Source organism: Monodon monoceros, unplaced genomic scaffold, assembly GCF_005190385.1.
Source record: "Monodon monoceros isolate NGI ecotype Baffin Bay Population unplaced genomic scaffold, NGI_Narwhal_1 Super_Scaffold_8, whole genome shotgun sequence".
Classification (NCBI taxonomy): Eukaryota; Metazoa; Chordata; class Mammalia; order Artiodactyla; family Monodontidae; genus Monodon; species Monodon monoceros.
This window is the reverse complement of record NW_021703785.1, coordinates 40,145,924-40,167,736: the sequence shown is the minus strand read 5'-3', so window position 1 is coordinate 40,167,736 and position 21,813 is coordinate 40,145,924. Positions and strand designations below refer to the sequence as shown.

Below are 21,813 nucleotides of genomic sequence, written 5' to 3'. Positions count from 1 at the left end.
ATCACAATGTAATTGTCAGAATGGTGGCATCATCACACTTTGACGCCAACATCCTCCTTTCTTTCTTCTCACTACAGAGAAACTAAGGCTAAAGGTTAAAGCATGTGGTTTATTAAATAATTCAAGCCATTAACCTGCAACCTGAAAACCGATGGCAGCCTGTTAAGTTTACGCTGCCATGATTCATGTTTGATGTCTACTGATGCTAAAGCATATTGCCTGTTTGTTTTACTTTTATTGCTACATAGTAATGTAGTGAGGAAAGAGAATGAACAAAGGTGACAGGACCCACGCAAGGGGACAATAAGAGCAGCAGACACACTTGCATAAAGAAGATTGAAGCCTTCCCTCCCTCCCTCCGTCTCTCCGTATAGGCCCCAGTGCACATCTGCGTCACTGACGCTGGAGGAGGAGGCGCTGAGGCAGAGAGAAAATTGTACTGTGAGGACCTTGACAGCTTTACCGGAGCGGGCTTTTCTTTTTGCCTTCCTATATTTTCTGGAATAGATTTTTTTTTTCTCTTTTACAAACTGACTAGATAAAACCACCCCTTCTCGCCTTTCAGAAGGCATTTGACTTTCTCAGAGCAAGCTCTCAGAGCATCCTCCGAGAGACCAGTGACAGGAGCGCAGGTGCAACGAGAAGGCGGAGGGGAGGGGGGTGCGCTTCTTCGCGACTTGGGGATCTTTCTCTCTGCGCTCCCCAGGAACTGAACTCTAAGCTGCAAGGATAGGGGAGCCGACAGCTTCTCCACTGAGGCTCTGCCACTGGTGCTTGCCAGGGAGGTGTATCCAGCTGTCGCTGCCTCCGAAGCTTCGGAGCGCGCAGACCTCTCTCCCTCGCCCATCTCCAGCATCAGGGTCGTCCCTCCCCGCGCGGTAACCACGGGGACCCCGCAAGGAGATCGGGGATTCTCAGCCCTCTGCATCCAGCTCCTTCCTCTGCTCCCGGCCGTTGAGCTCACCACGCGCGGGTCCTGCGGACCTGACCGCCGCTGAGCCGCGCGGCTCTGCTGTCCGCGCTCCGCTCGTCGCCTGGCAGGGCGCGCAGCCGCCTGGTCCCGTCTGTTGCCAGGGTGCAGAGGGCGCCTCCCTCCCCCTCCTCCAACCCCAGGCTCCGTTGGCCTCCCCCACCCACTGACCCGTCTACTCCTGCATCCGCTGAAGCCCCTTTGCCTTCCTTGCGTCAAGCATGTCAGGCTCTGGGCGAAAAGATTTTGATGTGAAGCATATCCTGCGACTCCGCTGGAAACTCTTCAGCCACCCGTCGCAGTCCCCCGGCGCTCCGGCCGGGGGCAGCTGCCTGCAAGAAGACGGCAGCAGCAGCTTCGAGCACTGGGGACCCAGCCAGAGCCGCCCGCTCAAAAGCCAAGAGAAGGGCAGCGTGAGCACTTTCTGGAAGAAGCCTTCCTCTTCTTCCTCCTCTTCTTCTTCTGCCTCCCCGTCCTCTTCCTCCTCTTCCTTCAACCCACTGAATGGCACCCTGCTGCCAGTGGCCACGAGGCTGCAGCAAGGGGCGCCCGGGCAGGGCACCCACCAGCCGGCCAGGACTCTCTTCTACGTGGAGTCCCTAGAAGAGGAGGAGGTGCCAGGCATGGACTTTCCTGGACCACACGAAAAAGGGCTTGTCTTGCAAGAGCTCAAAGTGGAACCGGCCAACTCGAGCCAGGCAACAGGTGAAGGATGTGGACACAGGTACAGTAAGTCCCCATGGGACATCCAAGCATTCCTCAATTTCCACTCGTTTCCCCCCACCCTGTGCGCTCTGGGTAGTTACTAATTCTCAAACGTTTCAAGTTGAAAATTTTGGTTAAGAGATGCCCACCCGGTTTTTATTACTCAAGTTGCAACCTCATTAAAAGTTTCCTCCTTAGTTTCTATTGGCTCATGCATATTGCTTTTCTTTCCCCAAGTTTTCAGAGCTTAATCACATATTGAATATATATGCATTTTGATAACTCTCCATGTAGAGTGGTTCTCATATTTCTGAGGTTGTAGTATTCTTCTGTCATCTTCTGTCATTAAATTACATACATCAGTCTCCCAGTTATTTGATATGAGGAGGAACTTCCTTTAAACACCATTCAAATACATCTCATATACTGGCCTAGAAACTGACTTGGCAGGTTACCTAGGATCCCTGTGGCTTGAATCTATATTCCAGGAGTAATGAGGTGGACAGTAGGCCACCAGACAGCAAGATTATCTTCTCTCTTTTTTTTCTCCATGAAGGACAGTGTTACTATTCTCTATCCTAACTTCCCTTTTTATCCTACTTTATGAACACCTTTGCTTTATTTAAAGTCTTAGAATTAAACTCTTGCTAATGCCCTTTGCACTTTTCTGTCCTGATTCATTGTCTCGGCATGGAACTGTGTATTCTTAGTGAGCAGGTCAACATTTATTTCTTGTTTATATCTAATATTACACTTCTTTGAGCACAGTTCTTCTACCTTCAAGACTTATAGAAAACCTTCGCACACATAACCTCCTTCTGAGTTTGACATTTTCAAAGAATTGATTCATTCTACACTAGATCATTACTACTTTTGGCGTATAGTGATGATACGAAAAGATTTGCATTTAAATTCATATATCAGAATATATTATTGAAGAAGAAATACAGGAGAGATATAGGAAAATAATAATGAAATTTTAATAAAATTTACCTTTCAGTAAAAATAAAACTTAGAAACAGAAACAATGTTTTAAACTTTTGCTTGATTGAATCAACTTTTTATAAAGTTAAGTCACAAAAAGAACACATAAAACAAAATAATACCATAAGTGGTCTTCAATTATGTTGACAAATGTGAAGTTAAAGATACAAAAATTATCCTTAAAAAATTTCAATTATATGGATTATGTGGATTTGAATTTTAAGAGCCTTGAACATAATCTAATATGTGATGACAATATGTAACATTATGATTTTAAAGACAAAGAAATTTAATTTGCAATTTTCGAGTATGAGAAAGTTTTTTCCATATATAGGCGATTAAATATAAATTTATCTATTATTCAATCAATTAAGATAATTTACCAAAATGATTATAATTTTGGGTACTATTAATACTATGAAGTTATTTGATTTATGTATTCACTAGTGACCTATAGTTTTAGATCATTTTTAAAAATAAAATATGTTGGGCTTTACCTCCTTTAGTTGAGGAAATGTAATTTTTTAGTTTTAGGAAATCATTCATAAACATTTAACAATTCACCTTATATATTTAAAAGAAAACCAGTTAGGTTAAACATTTACTAATTACTATTTTATTGAAATTGATATTTTTGTGTCTCAGACAGTTCAGGGAATAAATAGATTTGTTTTTCAGTCTTGAGTCTTTTTTTTTCAGTTTCAGTTTTAGTTTCAGTTTTGAGTCTTTTTCTTTCAGTTTTGAGTCTTCAAATCAGCTCAAATATCTGACTTTCTGGGAATATTAATGTTTAATAATTTAAAAAATTTTCTTTATAAAAATACAGTTTTAAGTAAATAAGGCATACTTGGCATGAGTAATTTCAGAAGACTTTCATGTAAATTGGACAATTTGGAAATAGAAAATATAATAAATTAAAAAATAAAACTAATAACTAATAACCTCAGTTAGGGATGAAACATCCATCAGATTTAACTTCCAATCCCTTACTTTTGAATATACATCAGTGTTTATACACACAAAGGGTTGTAAATGGAAAGAATTCTGAAAATAAGCCAAGTGCCACCCCAAATCATATTTACTTTTGGAATGAGGGTTTCCATTGAGGGCTTACATGTGTAAAATATTGAAAATCAGGTCTAATTTTATTTTAAAATTCTTATTCATGCTTAAATCCTTTAGTTAAATTTTAATTTCTCACTGGACAAATCAGTCAACACTGATAGTATTTTCATGGACTTTATATGTTCCTAAACATTCATAGACTACTGGTTCTGTGCTCATGATTGATTGACAACATGCTACTAAACTAAGCAATAAGCTATTATCAATATATATTATTATAATACGCAGTAAGAATAATGTTCATTTCCCAGAAAGGACAGCATTTCCAAAGTTAAGTATGGAATGGAAAACAATATGTAAAATAATTCAGTAATGTGGATTTACTTTGGTTTCTATCATAATCCATGCAGGAAATCTACATATTGTTCATAATGACCAATGAACACATGAAGTATATAAACTTGCATGATCATTTTGATTACTTGGGTCATTACTCTATCACCGTTCTGTGATATCACATTTGATATTTAACATTTTGTTTCATCATTTCTGACCATTATGCTAAATTAATCTTCACATATAAAAAAGAGTTGGCTCTTTTTCTCTTCCTTCATTTTCTGATATTCTCTTTATTCATTTGGTCTCATACTAGTTAAGAACATTGTTTTAGATAAGCATAAGTAGCTCAGTTGGTTTTATTTGTTGTTCAAACAGCAGCTGGAAGTTGCTCAGCAGAAAGCTGCTCTTAATCTCAGAATTCTGGAAAGGTCAAATTATCATGGAGTTGAAACATAAAGGTAGCAATAAGACAGTAGTAAACTGAATTACTGCTGAAACCCAGCCTTTATCTTATCCCACTCCACCAGACACACATAAACAAATCTCAGTATTCTACTACCTTAACCATGACACCATTAAGAATCCTAACTCTTACAGTAATAGGCTCTTGCCCTATGCTATTAATCATTTATTTTTTCTACTTTACTGTCTGAATGTAATTTTTGGAGAGTGTATCATTTCCTAGCCATTCAGATCACTATATATTTTTGATATGCATATTTTTCGTCTAAAATTCTATATGTAGTAAACTAAGAAACCAAAGAGAAATATTTCTATTCTTGCAGTTTATAGTGATGTGAGTAGGAGAAAAGATGTCGTGTTTAACTACTTGCTTTTTTAGTTTTCTCAGTTCTCACAGAGTGCAGGCATCTATTTCCATGGTTTCAGTTACCACCCATAAACTGTATTTTAGAGCTGCATCTCAAAACCTAGACTCTGCCTCCCCACACCCACAACCCCCTCTCCCCCCACCTCCCCCATGAACTCAGGTCTCACACATCCACTTGACATTTCTGGTAGATATCACAGATACAATATAAATACAGCACACACAAAATTGAGCTCATAATCTCCCTTCTCTCTTGCTCAATTTTCTTCTTCTCTATCTCAGAGAATAGCTCGCCATACATTAGGTTGTGCAAGCCAGAAATCCAGGATCATATTTACCAGAATTCTCTTTCCCCTGATTTTCAATATTCCACCAAGCCCTGTCACTTTTCCTTCAAAAATGTCCTCCCCTATGTCTGCCTCACATCTCTCCATATCCATTGTCCACACCTACTTTTAAAATACTGTCATCTTTCAACTCAACTTCTGCAACTGCCATCTGCATCCTCTTTCCTAATTGATTTTGCCACCTGTAATCCTTTCTCCACACCAGAGTCAATGAAAATTTATAAGATAAAAATCTAAAGTTTTTCCCCATATCCTGGCTCTCCTTTTATTTTTCAAAGCATTTCCACCACTCTTACCGCACTCTATCTCCTGGTCAGTTAGGCCCTGAAAGAGCTGACCCTTGTCTGCCATCCAGGTCCTTCACTCATCACAACCCCACCATTCTCCCCTGTCTTCCACAGGCAACGTTCTTCTTTACCATTTTTCTCTGCCTTTGGGCCTCACAAAATTAATTCCTTTCCTTATTACATAGTGGTTCTCCTTCCCTCAATCCACCCTTTTCTGTATTCATTCTTATTCATTACCAAGATGTCTTGAATAAAAGTTCTGTACCTTTCTTAAAGAAGTGTTCATTGATCCCCCAGGAAAAATCATTTAAAATTTTTAAAATTTATTTTATTCCCTTATTTTATGTTCTTAGAGTAAGTGTTCTCTGTCTTCAATTTCTTATTGAAGCCATATATTAATATCCATGTTTCCTTTTTTGTTTGTCTTTAACTACAATTGCCCAGTGGACAAGATGTTTCTGTTTTGCTCATTATTTTATCCCTATCATAGAGCATGTAGTTACTCAATAAATATCACTGAGTGAATACATATTTGTCATAATCATAATGAGTGACATTGATTAAGAGCTTGCTGTCTTCCAGATATCAAGCTGAATATTTATATTGTGGAATTTAATATTCAGAACAGCCCTATGATTCTGGTACAATTATGGATCCCTTTGTTAAAATGATTACATAATCATTTTATGATTATGAGAAAACTGAGATATAGACAGGTAATTAAGTTGCCCCAAACCACAGGACTGTAAGTAGTACAGCTAGATTTTTAATCCTTGCATTCTGACTCCTGACACCATATTCCAGGTGATTTTGCCAACTCTTCTTTACCTCTGTTTAAAGAAACAAAACAGAAGAAAAGAGGCTCCAACCAAGATTATGCTGAAGCAGTTCTCTTGTTCCTCTGGTGGAAATTATGCTTGTGTCTGAATGTTTAAATACATTCTTTAAAATGATAGTGATGGACAATGCCTGAGAAGGATCAGTCAAGGAGGACTTGGCCCAAGTTAAAAAACATTCAGTTATTTCCTGAATTATGGTTCATTCAGTGTATTTTACTTTTTAATTAAACAAAAGTATGAGGAAGTAACCTAGATAGGGAAAAATTATTTAAATTTGGAATCCAAAAGAGAGCATAATGATAGAAACTCTCCTTCTGAAGTTCAGAACAATTGATAAAGAGAGGTGTCACAGACAGAGAGCATATACCATTAGAATCACATGGTCGTATTTGTTTAGAATAAAAAGAAAGCAGCCTTGCTTCAGTCAAAAGAAAAAAGAAAAATTTAAGAAATGGCAAAGGGCTATTTCTTCAGGAAAGTAGTTCTCAAACTATTCTTCTATGAACACTAAATTAAAATAATGTTCATATTTTCCCTATGACCTCAATTTCTTAGTGAAAAAGTGTATAGCGTGATTTTACTCAATTTTATGTCTTCCTTACTGATTTATTCTAGGCTTGGGTATTATACAGCCTATTAGCATTTAAGTCAGAACTAGCAAAAGACAATAGCTTGTTTGGGGAAAGTTTTTTTTTTTTTTACTTAATTTAGGATGGGTTTACCAATATTATATATTGTTTGCAAAGAGGTCCACAATTTCCAGGTGCCCTCCCCTCTGAGCAAATTTGCTTCAGGCAAACTAAGAAGATCATAAAAGAAAAGGTAATAAGATCACTAGGCTGGATTTTCAGGTACACAAAACTCCACAGCTATCTGAGATAAAGATGTGAGTATATTGGGTTAGCCAAGAAGTTCATTCTAGTTTTTCTGTAACATCTTGTGGAAAAACCCAAACAGACCTTTTGGCCAACCCAATAAATGCAAGATGAAATAAATAGAACTCTTAATTATAACAAACAATAAAACCTCTACACTAATTGAAGAACCACATTCTGGCTTTCTTTGATAAATTGCTAATGAATACTTTGTAAACTATATCATTAACCACTTTAAGGTACTACTTTAAATAATTTAAAAATATTAAAGAAATCCTCCCTATCCAACATTTGGTTAATATAGAATATACTATTGATCAGATATTTATTTCATTGGTTTATTTTTCCTAAGTCTCAAAAGATCATTTGTGTATCTGGAGGGTGATATGCTTCTAACAAGTACATGTTAATTCAAATTTCATTGTTTTTGACCAAGAGCTCTTATAGAATTTACAGAAAACTTAGACCTGCAGGGTATTTTAGAGTTATGTCAAGTTTCTGAACATGAAAATGACAACATTTTAAACAGAGTCTCATAGTAATGAGTCTCTTTTGATTTATTTTAACATCCAAAATAACTGTAGGTATTTTTGTAGTAGCTGTAAAAACAAATGCTCTGGAATTTACATATTAGTTTAGACCAGATAATAATTAATTTACCTTTCTGCATTTAAGATAAGGTTATTCAAAACTTTGAAGAAAACATCCTATATAGACACAGATAATCTGAGCAGAATTAACTATTTCAAAATCTTATGTCAAGTATAGATTAAAAAAAGAAGGGCTTCCCTGGTGGCGCAGTGGATGAGAGTCCGCCTGCTGATGCAGAGGACACAGGTTTGTGCCCCGGTCCGGGAAGATCACACATGCCGCAGAGCGGCTAGGCCCGTGAGCCATGGCTGCTAGGCCTGCATGTGCGGAGCCTGTGCTCCACAACAGGAGAGGCCACAACAGTGAGAGGCCCGCGTACAGCAAAAAAAAAGAAAAGAAAAGAAAATCTATTGAACAATATAGGTTTGATGCTAACTACCTTTGCTGACTTTTCTGGCCAGGACTTGAAAACAGATTGATCTAAGTACTTACGAAAGCATTACAAAGTTTAACTTGACCAGAGAAAATGTGTACTATGATTTTAGGATCCCAGGAAAATGTCATTTTGAATGGTAAGCAAATGAGACAGATCATTTTGGCTGAAGATCATGTCACAGAAATGGTACTTAAAAGTAATCTGAGGGTCATCAATAATAGTAAAGAGTGGAATCAGTTGATATTAATTCTAAATTCAGCTTTTCCCATCGCCTAGGCAGCCTTAGTCCAACTCTGATAATTTCTCATAGAAAATCATTCAGCTTAATTTCCTATCATACTTGTTTGTGACACTGTATCTTGGTGGATCATTTGGACTCCTTTCTTCTTACTGATATTGCTAGATGTTTACCCATGTAAATCAGCATTTTCATCTTGGCTGAAATATGATAGAAAAACTTTAAAAATGGGACCAGAAAATTGCGAGAGTTTATACTACAAAGGAAGGGAGAATACAATACAACTATTTTATAGTTCTTCAAGAGGTGAATGCCAAAATCTATTTGTATCTACAATAAAGTATGTGATTTGGTTTGGTTTATTTCTTTAGTAGATTCTGATTATACTGAGCTCAGCCCACCAGAGCAACACCCAGCTCTACCCACCACCAATGCCTCCAATTAGGAAGTTTGCACAAGCCTCTTAGATAGCTTCAACCACCAGAGGCCAGACAGAAGAAGCAAGAAAAACTACAATCCTGCAGCCTGTGGAATGAAAACCACATTCACAGAACGAGAGATAAAATGAAAAGGCAAAGAACTATGTACCAGATGAAGGAACAAGATAAACCCCAGAAAAGCAATTAAATGAATTGGAGATAGGCAACCATCCAGAAAAAGAATTCAGAATAATGCTAGTGAAGATGATCCAGGACCTCAGAGAAAGAATGGAGACAAAGGTCAAGAAGATGCAAGAAATGTTTAACAAAGACCTAGAAGAATTACAGAACAAAAAAACTGAGATGAACAATACAGTAACTGCAAAGAAAAATACACTAGAAGGAATCAATAGCAGAATAACTGAGGCAGAAGGATGGATAACTGACCTGGAAAACAGAAAGGTGGAATTCACTGCTGCAGAACAGAATAAAGAAAAAAAGAATGAAAACAAAGGAAGAGAGCTTAAGAGACCACTGGGACAACATTAAACACACCACCATTCACCTTATAGGGGTCCCAGAAGGAGAAGAGAGAGAGAAAGGACCTGAGAAAATATTTGAAGAGATTATAGTCAAAAACTTCCCTAACATGGGAAAGGAAATTGCTACCTAAGTCCAGGAAGTGCAGAGAGTCCCAGGCAGGATAAATCCAAGGATAAAAATGTTGAGACACATAGTAATCAAACTGACAAAAATTAAAGAAAAATTATTAAAAGCAACAAGGGAAAAATGACAAATAACATACAAGGTAACTCCCATAAGGTTAACAGCTGATTTCTCAGCAGAAACTCTACAAGCCAGAAGGGAGTGACATGATATATTTAACGTGATGAAAGGGAAGAACCTGTAACCAAGATTACTCTACCCAGCAAGGATCTCATTCAGATTAGATGGAGAAATCAAAAGCTTTACAGACCAGCAAAAGCTAAGAGAATTCAGCACCACCAAACCAGCTCTACAACAAAGATGAAAGGAACTTCTCTAAGTGGAAAACACAAGAGAAGAAAAGGACCTACAAAAGCAAACACAAAATAATATAAGAAAATTGTAATAGGAACATGCATATTGATAATCACCTTAAATGTGAATGGATTAAATGCTCCAACCAAAAGACCCAGGCTCATTGAATGGATACAAAAACAAGACCCGTATATATGCTGTCTACAAGAAACCCACTTCAGACCTAGGGACACATACAGACTGAAAGTGAGGGGATGGAAAAAGTTATTCCGTGCAAATTCAAATCAAAAGAAATCTGGAGTAGCAATTCTCATATCAGATAAAATAGACCTTAAAATAAAGATTATTACAGGAGACAAAGAGGACAGGGATTCTTCAATATGTACAAATCAATTAATGTGATACACCATATTAACAAACTGAAGGATAAAAACCATATGATAGTCTCAATAGATGCAGAAAAAGCTTTAGACAAAATTCTACATCCATTTTTGATGAAAACTCTCCAGAAAGTGGGCATAGAGGGAACCTACCTCAACATAATAAAGGCCATATACAACAAACCCAGAGCAAACATCATTCTCAATGGTGAAAGACTGAAAGCATTTCCTCTAAGATCAGGAACAAGACAAGGATGTCCACTCTTGCCACTCTTATTCAACATGGTTCTGGAAGTCCTAGCCACTGCAATCAGAGAAGAAAAAGAAACAAAATGAATACAAATTGGAAAAGAAGAAGTAAAACTGTCACTGTTTGCAGATGACATGATACTATACAGAGAGAGTCCTAACGATGCCACCAGAAAATTACTAGAGCTAATCAATGAATTTGGTAAAGTTGCAGGATACAAAACTAATGCACAGAAATCTCTTGCATTCCTATACACTAACAATGAAAGATCAGAAGGAAAAATTAGTTAAACAATCCCATTCACCATTGCAACACAAAGAATAAAATACCTAGGAATAAACCTACCTAAGGAGGTAAAAGGCCTGTAATCAGAAAACTATAAAACTATAAAACACTGATGAAAAAAATCAAAGATGACACAAACAGATGGAGAGATATAGCATGGTCTTGGATTGGAAAAGTCAATATTGTGAAAATGACTGTACTAGCCAAAGCAGTCTACAGATTAAATGCAATCCCTATCAAATTACCAATGGCATTTTTTGCAGAACTAGAACAAAAAAATCTTAAAATTTGTATGGAGACACAAAAGACCCCAGAAAGCCAAACAATCTTGATGGAAAAAAAAAAAAAAAAATGGAGCTGGAGGAATCAGACCCCCTGACTTTAGACTACAGTACAAAGCTACAGTAATCAAGACAATATGGTACTGGCACAAAAACAGAAATATAGATCAATGGAACTGGATAGAAAGCCCAGAGATAAACCCATGCATGTATGGTCAACTAATATATGACAAAAGAGGCAAGGATATACATTGGAGAAAAGACAGTCTTTTCAATAAGTGGTGCTGGGAAAACTGGACAGCTACCTGTAAAAGAATGAAATTAGAACACTCCCTAACACCATACACAAAAATAAACTCAAATGGATTAAAGACCTAAAGCTATGACCGCACACTATAAAACTCTTTGAGGAAAATATAGGAAGAACACCCTTTGACATAAATCACAGCAAGGTCTCTTTTGATCCACCTCCTAGAGTAATGGAAATAAAAACAAAAATAAACAAATGGGACCTATAGAAACTTAAAAGCTTTTGCACAGCAAAATATTTGCAAATGAATCAACAGACAAAGGGTTAATCTCCAAAATATATAAACCACCCATGCAGCTCAATATTAAAACAACAAGCAACCCAATCAAAAAATGGGCTGAAGACCTAAATAGACATTTCTCCAAAGAAGATATACAGATGACCAAGAGGCACATGAAAAGATGCTCAACATCACTAATATTAGAGAAATGCAAATCAAAACTACGATGAGGTATCATCTCATACCAGTTAGAATGGGCATCATAAGAAAATCTACAAACAACAAATGCGGGGGATGGTGTGGAGAAAAGGGAACCCTCTTGCACTGTTGGTGGGAATGTAAATTGATACAGTCACTATGGAGAACAGTATGGAGTTTCCTTAAGAAACTAGAAATAGAATTACTATATAACCCAGCAATCTCACTACTGGGCATATACCCAGAGAAAACCATAATTCAAAAAGACACATGCCCCCCAATGTTCACTGCAGCACTATTTACAATAGCCAGGTCATGGAGGCATCTAAATTCTCATCAACAGACGAATGGATAAAGATGGTGTGGTATATATATTCAATGGAATATTTTTCAGCCATAAAAAGAAACGAAATTAGGTCATTTGTAGAGACGTGGATGGACCTAGAGACTGTCATGCAGAGTGGAGTAAGTCAGAAAGAGAAAACAAATATCGTATACTAACTCATATATGTGGAATCTAGAAAAATGGTACAGATGAACCAGTTTGCAGCAGAAATATAGACACAGAGGTAGAGAAAAAATATATGGACACCGAGGGGGGGAAGTGGGGGGAGGGGTGGTGGTGATGGGATGAATTGGGAGATTGGGATGGACATATATACACTCATATGTATAAAATAGATAACTGATAAGAACCTGCCATATAAAAAATTAAATTAAATTAAAAAAGAAATAATGGCAGAAAGGTTTCAAATTTTATGAAAAGTATAAACCCATAGATTCAATAATCTTAATGAATTCTAAACACAAGAAACATGAAAACTACCATAAGTCACATTTTAATCAAATTCTCAAAATGAACGATAAATATAAAAAATATCAGAGTTTACAGAGAAAACACATGTTATGCAGAGAGGGATAAAAATAAGAATAATGGATCATTTTTCATTGAAAAAGATGCAAGTGATAGGTGGAACAACATCTTTTTGGCACTATAAAAAAACCCTGCCCATATGAAGTCCTATATATACTCAAAATGTTTTTCAAAGTGAGAGTGATATTAAAAATTTTTTCTGGCATAGAATAGTTGCAACAATTCGTCAGCAGGAAACATGCTCTATAAGAAATTTTAAAGTCCTTCAGGCACAAGGAAAATGACACCAGTTGGCAGAAAGGAATGAAAACCACCTGAAATGGTAACTACATGTGTAAACATTTAAGGTTATTCTTGATTATATAAATCTGGAACATTTGGAAGACAAATGGTGGTTAAACAAACAAACAAAAAACAGTATAATTTGAGGTTTTTATCACATGCATAAGATATACGCATGACTCCTACAGCATTAAGACTCAAGGGAAGAAATGAAAGTATCGTTTTTCAAGGTTCTTATACTAAATGTGAAGTGGTATATCATTTGAAGGTAGTCTCAGAAGTATGTTAGAAATCCTAAAGCAACTACTAAATTAACAAAACAATGATAAGTAGCTAGCAATACAACAAAAATTAAATGCTCTCATAAAAAATATTCAATTAATCTCAAAAAAAAGAAAACAGGAGCAAAGATGAGACAAATAGAAAACGCACAGCACAATTATAATCTGAAACCTTACTATATCAAGAATTATATTAAAGTAGCAGCTCTATACATCCATAATTTAAAGACAAAGATTATTAACTTGTATAAAAAGCCAGACCCAAGTATATTTTGCTTACAATAAACACTAAAAAAAATGGTTAAAAAGAAAAAGATGGAAAAGATACATAGCATGCTAAGACTAAACAAAAGAAAGCTGAATGGATGTATCAATATTAGATAAAGTATATCTCAGAGAAAAGAATATATATCTGATAAAGAGAACCTATAAAAAACCTAGAGCCAACATCATAATGTTGAAAGATTAAATGTGTTTCCTCTAAGATCTGGAAAAAATAAGGGTGTCTTCTCTCACCACTTTTGTTCAACGTGGTATTGGAGATGCCAGTCAGTTCAATAGAAGAAAACAAAAAGAAATAAAAGGCATCTATATTGGAAAGGAAAAAGAAAAGTTTTCCTTTGTACAGGAATTGATCATCTATATAGAAATAAACAATATGTTTTTTGTTTGCAGACAGAATTGTTTATTAGAAAAAAATTATGGAATCTATAAAAAAGATAGAGTTTTTCACAATGCAGGATATAGAATCAATATACAATATTCAATTGTATTTTTATATACCATCAAGGAACAATTAGTAATTGAAATTACAAAAATAATGTATTCATAGTAACATCAGTAAAGTATGAAATACTTATGAATACCTATGACAAAAGATGTGAAAAACTCATAAGCTCAAAACAATAAAATCAGGCTGATGGTAATTAAAGACCTAAATAATGGAAAGATATATTATGTTCATGGGTCAGAAAACTTACTATTATTGAGATGTCAGTTCTTCCCAAATTGATCTATAGATAGTACACATCCCCCAAGAAAACATATGTGTGCTTTTTTTTTGTACAAATTGACAGGCTCTTTCTAAAATCCATTAAAAAATTCAAAGGAACTAGAAAGAGACAAAACAACTTTGAGAAAAGCTAAGAAATTTGAGTACTAACACTTACTGATTCCAGATGTATTATGAAGGTACTTTAATCAAAATAGTGTGCTATCAAGGTCACAATATATAGATTAATGGGAAATAGATAAAACATTTTTATAATAGCCATATTGAGTAATACTTTATGTCATAACAAAGGAATAAACAACTGGTCATTGAATACTTATGACTGAATGAAAAAATATGTTATGATGAGTCAAAGAAACTCAACTGTATGGTATATTTCTTTTTAACATTCAAGTACTATAAGTCAGATAAACATCCATTTTGTTGATTATTCATATTTTGAATAGAAATTTGCTTCTAATTTGCCTTGAATCATGTATTGGAGTAACACACCTCTTGAATTTGATACATGGTTCAAGGAATCATCTATTGATATTTGCCTTGCAGAACATGATAATGAAATATTCACATTAAGTTTTTGCTGTCTTCTTCTTAACAGCAGATGAGAAAACTGAATAATTTTTGTTTGTTTGTTTGCGGTACACGGGCCTCTCACTGTTGTGGCCTCTCCCATTGCGGAGCACAGGCTCCGGATGCACAGGCTCAGCAGCCATGGCTCACGGGCCTAGCCGCTCCACGGCATGTGGGATCCTCCCTGACCGGGGCATGAACTCACGTCCCCTGCATCGGCAGGCAGACTCTCAACCACTGTGCCACCAGGGAAGCCCAGAGAAACCTGAATAGTTTTATACAAGCAAAGAAAGCTTTCTGCAAAGAAAGCTCAGAAGTTCTTGCTGTGTGACCACAAGGACTTTTATCTTGAGACAGTGGGAACCATCTCCATTGTTAATACTAGAGGAACAGCAGTACAATTCACAGCTTTACCTTAAGGACACAGAAAGGAAATGCTATGCTGTTCTCATCTCTGATTCTTCTTTGTATTTTACCAGATGGCTTGGAAGCACCACTAAACATATTCTCCCACAGAGAAAAGAGAGCTCATTCTTCACTTTATTTCTCGTCCTAACATATATAAAATATTTACCTGTAATTATTCTCCTTAATAATGGCCTGTGACTTTTAAATATATTTCTTATTAGAAGAATACTTTTTCAATTGTAAAATTAAATATGTATTATTAAAGAGCCTATCAAAGAGCACAACTTAAAATTATTTCTTTTTTTAAATTGAAGTGTAGTTGATTTACAATGTTGTGTCAACTTCTGCTCTACAGCAAAGTGATTCGCTTATACACACACACATGCACACACACACACACATATATGTATATTCATTTTTATATTTTTTTATTATGATTTATCACAGGATATTGAATATAGTTCCCTGTGTTATAGAGTAGGACCTTGTTGTTTATCCATTCCATATATAACAGTTTGCATGTGCTAACCCCAAACTCCCACTCAATCCCTCCCCTACCCATCTCCCCGTTGGCAACCACAAGTCTATTCTCTATGTCTGTGAGTCTGTTTCTGTTTCATAGATAGTTTCATTTGTGTCATATTTTAAATTCCACATATAAGTGGTATCATATGATATTTGTCTTTCTCTTTCTGACTTACTTCACTTAGTATGATAATCTCTAGTTACATCCCATGCTGCTGCAAATGGCATTATTGCATTCTTTTTTATGGCTGAGTAATATTCCATTGTATATATCTACCACACCTTTATTGATTCCTCTCTCAATGGACATCTAGGTTGTTTCTATGTCTTGGCTATTGTGAATGGTGCTGCTATGAACATAGAGGTGCATGTATCTTTTTGAATTATAAGTTTGTCTGGATATATGCCCAACAGTGTGATTGCTGGATCATATGGTAGCTCTATTTTTAGTTTTGTGGGGAACCTCCATACTGTTTTCCATAGTGGCTACACCAAGTTACATTCCCACCAACAGTGTACAAGTGTTCCCTTTTCTCCACTCCCTTTCCAGCATTTGTTATTTGTATATTTTTAATCATAACCATTCTGACTGGCGTGAGGTGATACATCATTGTAATTTTGATTTGCATTTCTCTAATAATTAGTGATGTTAAGCATATTTTTACATGTCTTTTGGCCATCTGTATTTCTTTTTTTGGAGAAATGTCTATTTAGATCTTCTGCCCATTATTCAATTGCACTTTTTTTTGTTGTTGTTGTTGAGTTGTGTGTTTGTATATTTTGGAAATTAAGCCCTTGTCAGTTACATGGTTTGCAAATATTTTCTCCCAGTCTGTAGGTTGTCTTTTTGTTTCTTTTATGGTTTCCTTTGCTGTGCAAACACTTGTAATTTTGATTAAGTCCCATTTGTTTATTTTTGTTTTTATTTCTATTGCCTTGGGACACTGACCTAATAAAACATTAGTACAATTTCAGAGAATATTTTGCCCATGATCTCTTCTGTGTTCTCGTCCATGTTTTCTTTTATGGTGTCATGTCTTATGTTTAAGTCTTTAAGCTATTTCAAGTTTATTTTTATGTATAGTGTGAGGGTGTGTTCGAACTTCATTGATTTACTTGTGGCTGTGCAACTTTTCTGACACCACTTGATGAAGAGACTGTCTTTTTACCATTGTATATTCTTGCCTTCTATTTCAAAGATTAATTGATCACAGGTGTGTGGGCTTATTTCTGGGCTTTCTATTCTGTACCATTGATTCATATGTCTGTTTTTGTGCCAATACCTTACCATATAGATTACTGTAGCTTTGTAGTAATGTCTGAAGTCTAGGAGGTTATGCCTTCTGCTTTGTTCTTTTTCCTCAGGATTGCTTTGGCAATTCTGGGTCTTTTATGGTTCCATATAAATTTTAGGATTATTTGTTCTAGTTCTGTGAAAAATGTCATGGGTAGTTTAAAATTTTTTCTGAATGTAATTTTTTCTTTCTTAAAATTGATACATCTGTTTGAAATCTTATCTAAAGTTGAAGACTCACTTGTATCTGTTCTTACTCCTATATTTTCACATTATTTTATTTGCCTCATACCAAATTTTCTCCAAGTATGGTAAACATTTGGATTCTTATTCATGAATGAACTCCAGAAAAAATTTTGGCCTTTATAATGCTACATACTGAAAATATGTGTGATCTATAAATACTGATAATTTTGTACAGCATGTATTTCTCTAAATTAATATTGTTTGCCTTATTCTAATATGTTGACACCCACAGTTTCATGTTACAGTGGGAAGAAAACTGGATTCGGCATTTGAAAACTTAAGTTCTAGAGTAAACTATAGAAAAATGTCACCATTGTCACTTAAATTGCTGCTTATCTCATTTTTTCATTGGAATATGATTAGAGAGGGCAAGAAATACATTATATCTAAAGTCATCTAGCCTCTCTTCCATAAGACAACAGATCTTAACCTATAGTTGACTCAGCTTGACCCCTAGCAGCAGTGTGAATTAGGCTGCCCTTAAGATATAAATTAATCTCTATTTTGAACACTTAAGGTATATACTCTGAGCCAAGTGTACCTTAAGAAGAAATTAAATAGTCTCTCACTCAATGAAGACTATTTTGAATTAGTTATTCTTTTCCAGAAGATATGCCATCTTCTTGATATACAAAGATGTATAGAAAACTCCTTTTTTCCACAGAGTAAAAACTAGTAATAAAAAATTAACAGATAAGTAATTATAGAAATTTAACTAGTGCTATACTAAATATATATATTAAAAAGGATTTTTAAAGGTACAGAAAAAGAAAACTTCAAAAGGGTTTTAATGTAAGTTCAGACCAGCATCAGTGTGTACAATTGTTAATTAGAAGAAAAAATATCAAGTAAATTAGCATGACTATGCCTGAGTAGACTGGTCAGGTGATCTGGCCAGAGCTATAAACCATGACCAGACAGCCAAAATTCTTCTAGATTATATTAAAAACTTTGGATTTAACTTATGGTGATTTTGAAGCAATGAATCTAGCTGACAAGATTCAAACTTTAGAAAATTTTTCTGTTACAGTATGTAAGATAGATTAGAGAAAAGGTGGATGAAACTAAAAATAGATAGCCATCTTAAAAGGCTAAAACAATAGTTCTACTGAGGAACTATTACTAAGAAAAGGGGCAGAAGGAAAGAAAGCACATGGAAAATAAAATGTCACAATTGTCCATTAATTGAAGTTTTTAATTGTAAAAGAGAGAGAGGCAAGAAGATTCCTACAATTCTGGATGGGCAAATGAATGGATTTTTTTGTTGTTCTACAAAGTGGACAATGCAGGAGACTAGAGGGAAGAAAATAATTTTTGTTTTGAACAATCTGAGTCCAATAAGTAGCTGACATAAATATTTTAATTATTTTTTAGTCCTTTTGGAAGAGTTGTAGTGAGGTAAAGGAATTATAAGAATTAAAATTTAGAAAATTTTAGTTGAAGAATATGTTGGGACTTCAGATTTCACATGAAGCATAGACCTGGATAGTGACAACATGAAATATGTGGCCATGAGAATAATTTAGTAACTTGGATGAAGATGTGGAATTCAAGGCAGGAGCTACATTGCTTGATGAATCATCTATGGAAGACTGAATATGTCCAGGAATAAAGTTGGATTTGAGGGATCTCAATGTTGTCAATGAATAGAGGGCATAAGAAAATCAGTATGAGGTATATTAATGGAAACAACTCACTCAAGTCTATATATATCAATAAATCATTTTTGGTGAAACATTAATATTGTAATTGTTTAATTTATTGATAAATTTATGGGTATATACATTACATGTAAAATTTAGATATAAACTTTAATTTATAGATAAATTAACTAATTTATATATTTACATATAAATGTATATGTAATATGTATATATCTTAATATATATAATATGTATATAAATTAACTAATTTATACATTTATATATAAATTAGTACATTTATACATAAATACATATGGCCATATATAATATAAAATAAAATTTATAAATAATCATATATAAATGGACAAATACTAAAATGTTTCTTTTTTAATTTATTAATTTAAGGTGGTAAATAACTTCTCCAAAGAGTACAATGCTTCTGAAATACCCAACACATTATTTCATTTGAGAGAAAAGCTATTGGAACCAAAGAGATAATACCAAATGCTTGGGCTTCCCGGAATTTAAAACTACTTCAAAAGTTTTTCAATATTCACACACATGCCTATAATTTTCTATGTTAAATTCAATGAATAAAAATTCTATTTCTCTGTTGAGTTTTTATGAATAAAAATAATTCCTACATTCTTTAGGAAAATGAAGTTATGAGCAGCTTTATATTTCACACAGCTTTATCCAATATTCTACAAGGTGGGAGAATTGCATTGGTCCAGGAATCAGCACAAAGAGACATGTACCAGAGTGAGCTGATGCAATATCAACAACCTATACACATAAGGATGTCAAAGTAATACAATCACTTCTGAAAAATCAGTAATTGCCACAATCTCTAGAAGCATCCTTATTATTATTTCTTATTGACTAAAATTATCTTACAGTATGATGTTAAATATAACTCCTCTTTTTTAATATTATATTTTATTTATAAGTGCAGATACATTTAATTTAGTGTATGAAAGTAAATTGGCAATTATTTTGGACTTTGCTTTCTTTAGATAGAGAAATTTTGGCAGTTAAAAATTTAGAAAGAAGGAAGGATGCTGCACTTGAAATTAAAAATTACAATTCCTTGAAATTATAATTATGGAAACTTTATGATGAAATAGGTTAATCTTTTTCAAATAACAAATATATCTGAAGTAGAAATTATATCATAATTCTCAAGTCACTATTAAACAAGTAAATGGCTTAAATTTATATACTTGTGATATACAGGTTAGAAATAATCAGAAATATTTTATTGCTGGTGGGAATGTAATTTGCTGTATTTTTTGGGGGTGTAGAGAGCAATGGGACAATATTTATTGGTGACAAAAACATAAAAGCCTTTTTTTCAGTAATACAAATTTTGAGAATATATCCTTCAGAAATAAAAGCACTAGAAGTTAAGGAAGACCCACATCCCACACTTGCTCATTGATAGAAAAATGACAAGAAATCATTTTGTATCCTTCATGTAAAATATACCATATAAAATATATCATGTAAATATATGTCAAAATATGTCATTAAAATATATAGAATTTGAAAAAGAATAAATAAATTTAGAATGTCTTGGAAAACACTAGTATTTGGTGCATAGAGCAATTTGTAAAAATTTGTGTGAGATGTGTGTAAAAATAACATGTGAGATATGATCACATTATATTAAACCTAAAAACAAAACATCCCCACATGCATGTTTATATGTGTAAATGCCTTTGTAAGAGAGAATAGCATGGTAAGTCAAATACCACATTTTTACATTTGTTTCCTGAAGATTATAAGATTCTTTTCTATGTTCTTGATGTGATACATTGAACTTGATTACAATTATATTTTTAAATTAATAAGCTAAGAAAGGTTGCAAAAAATTTAATTTATTAAATATTTACTTTAAGAATAATGCATATTATTATTGCATATTATAATGTATATTATAATATGCATATTATTATTACCCAAGCAGTTAAAACTATAGATATATAATGTAGCTGATAAATAAGGACATTAAAATATTCTAAGATACCAAAACATTCACCAAGGGATTATTTTTTTCTTATTCATTATATTTAGTTTTCACTATACTATGAGGGTGGTGCTGGCCTCATAAAATGAATTTGGGTGTGTTCTCTCCCCTTTATTTTTTTTATTTTTTTAAACATCTTTATTGGGGTATAATTGCTTTACAATGGTGTGTTAGTTTCTGCTTTATAACAAAGTGAATCAGTTATACATATACATATGTTCCCATATGTCTTCCCTCTTGCGTCTCCCTCCCTCCCACTCTCCCTATCCCACCCCTCCAGGCTGTCACAAAGCACCGAGCTAATATCCCTGTGCCTTGCGGCTGCTTCCCCCTAGCTATCTACCTTACTACGTTTGTTAGTGTGTATATGTCCATGACTCTCTCTCGCCCTGTCAAAGCTCACCCCTCCCCCTCCCCATATCCTCAAGTCCGTTCTCCAGTAGGTCTGCGTCTTTATTCCTGTCTTACCCCTAGGTTCTTCATGACATTTTTTTTCCCCTTAAATTCCATATATATGTGTTAGCATACGGTATTTGTCTTTTTCTTTCTGACTTACTTCACTCTGTATGACAGACTCTAGGTCTATCCATCTCATTACAAATAGCTCAATTTCATTTCTTTTTAAGGCTGAGTAATATTCCATTGTATATATGTGCCACATTTTCTTTATCCATTCATCCGATGAAGGGCGCTTAGGTTGTTTCCATCTCCGGGCTATTGTAAATAGAGCTGCAATGAACATTTTGGTACATGACTCTTTTTGAATTTTGGTTTTCTCAGG

General features: G+C 34.7%; 1 protein-coding gene across 2 annotated transcripts in view; it reads left to right on the top strand.

Annotated features, from left to right (window-relative positions):
• The first annotated feature begins 395 nt into the window (after window positions 1–395).
• The window catches only part of KLHL1 (kelch like family member 1), a 370,292-nt gene continuing 348,874 nt past the window's right edge, over window positions 396–21,813 (top strand). For both annotated transcript variants that reach the window (XM_029210217.1, XM_029210216.1), the window contains exon 1: window positions 396–1,694. In XM_029210217.1, the coding sequence (XP_029066050.1) occupies window positions 1,192–1,694 (503 nt within the window). In that variant the 5' untranslated portion in view covers window positions 396–1,191. The remainder of the gene's footprint in view (window positions 1,695–21,813) is intronic.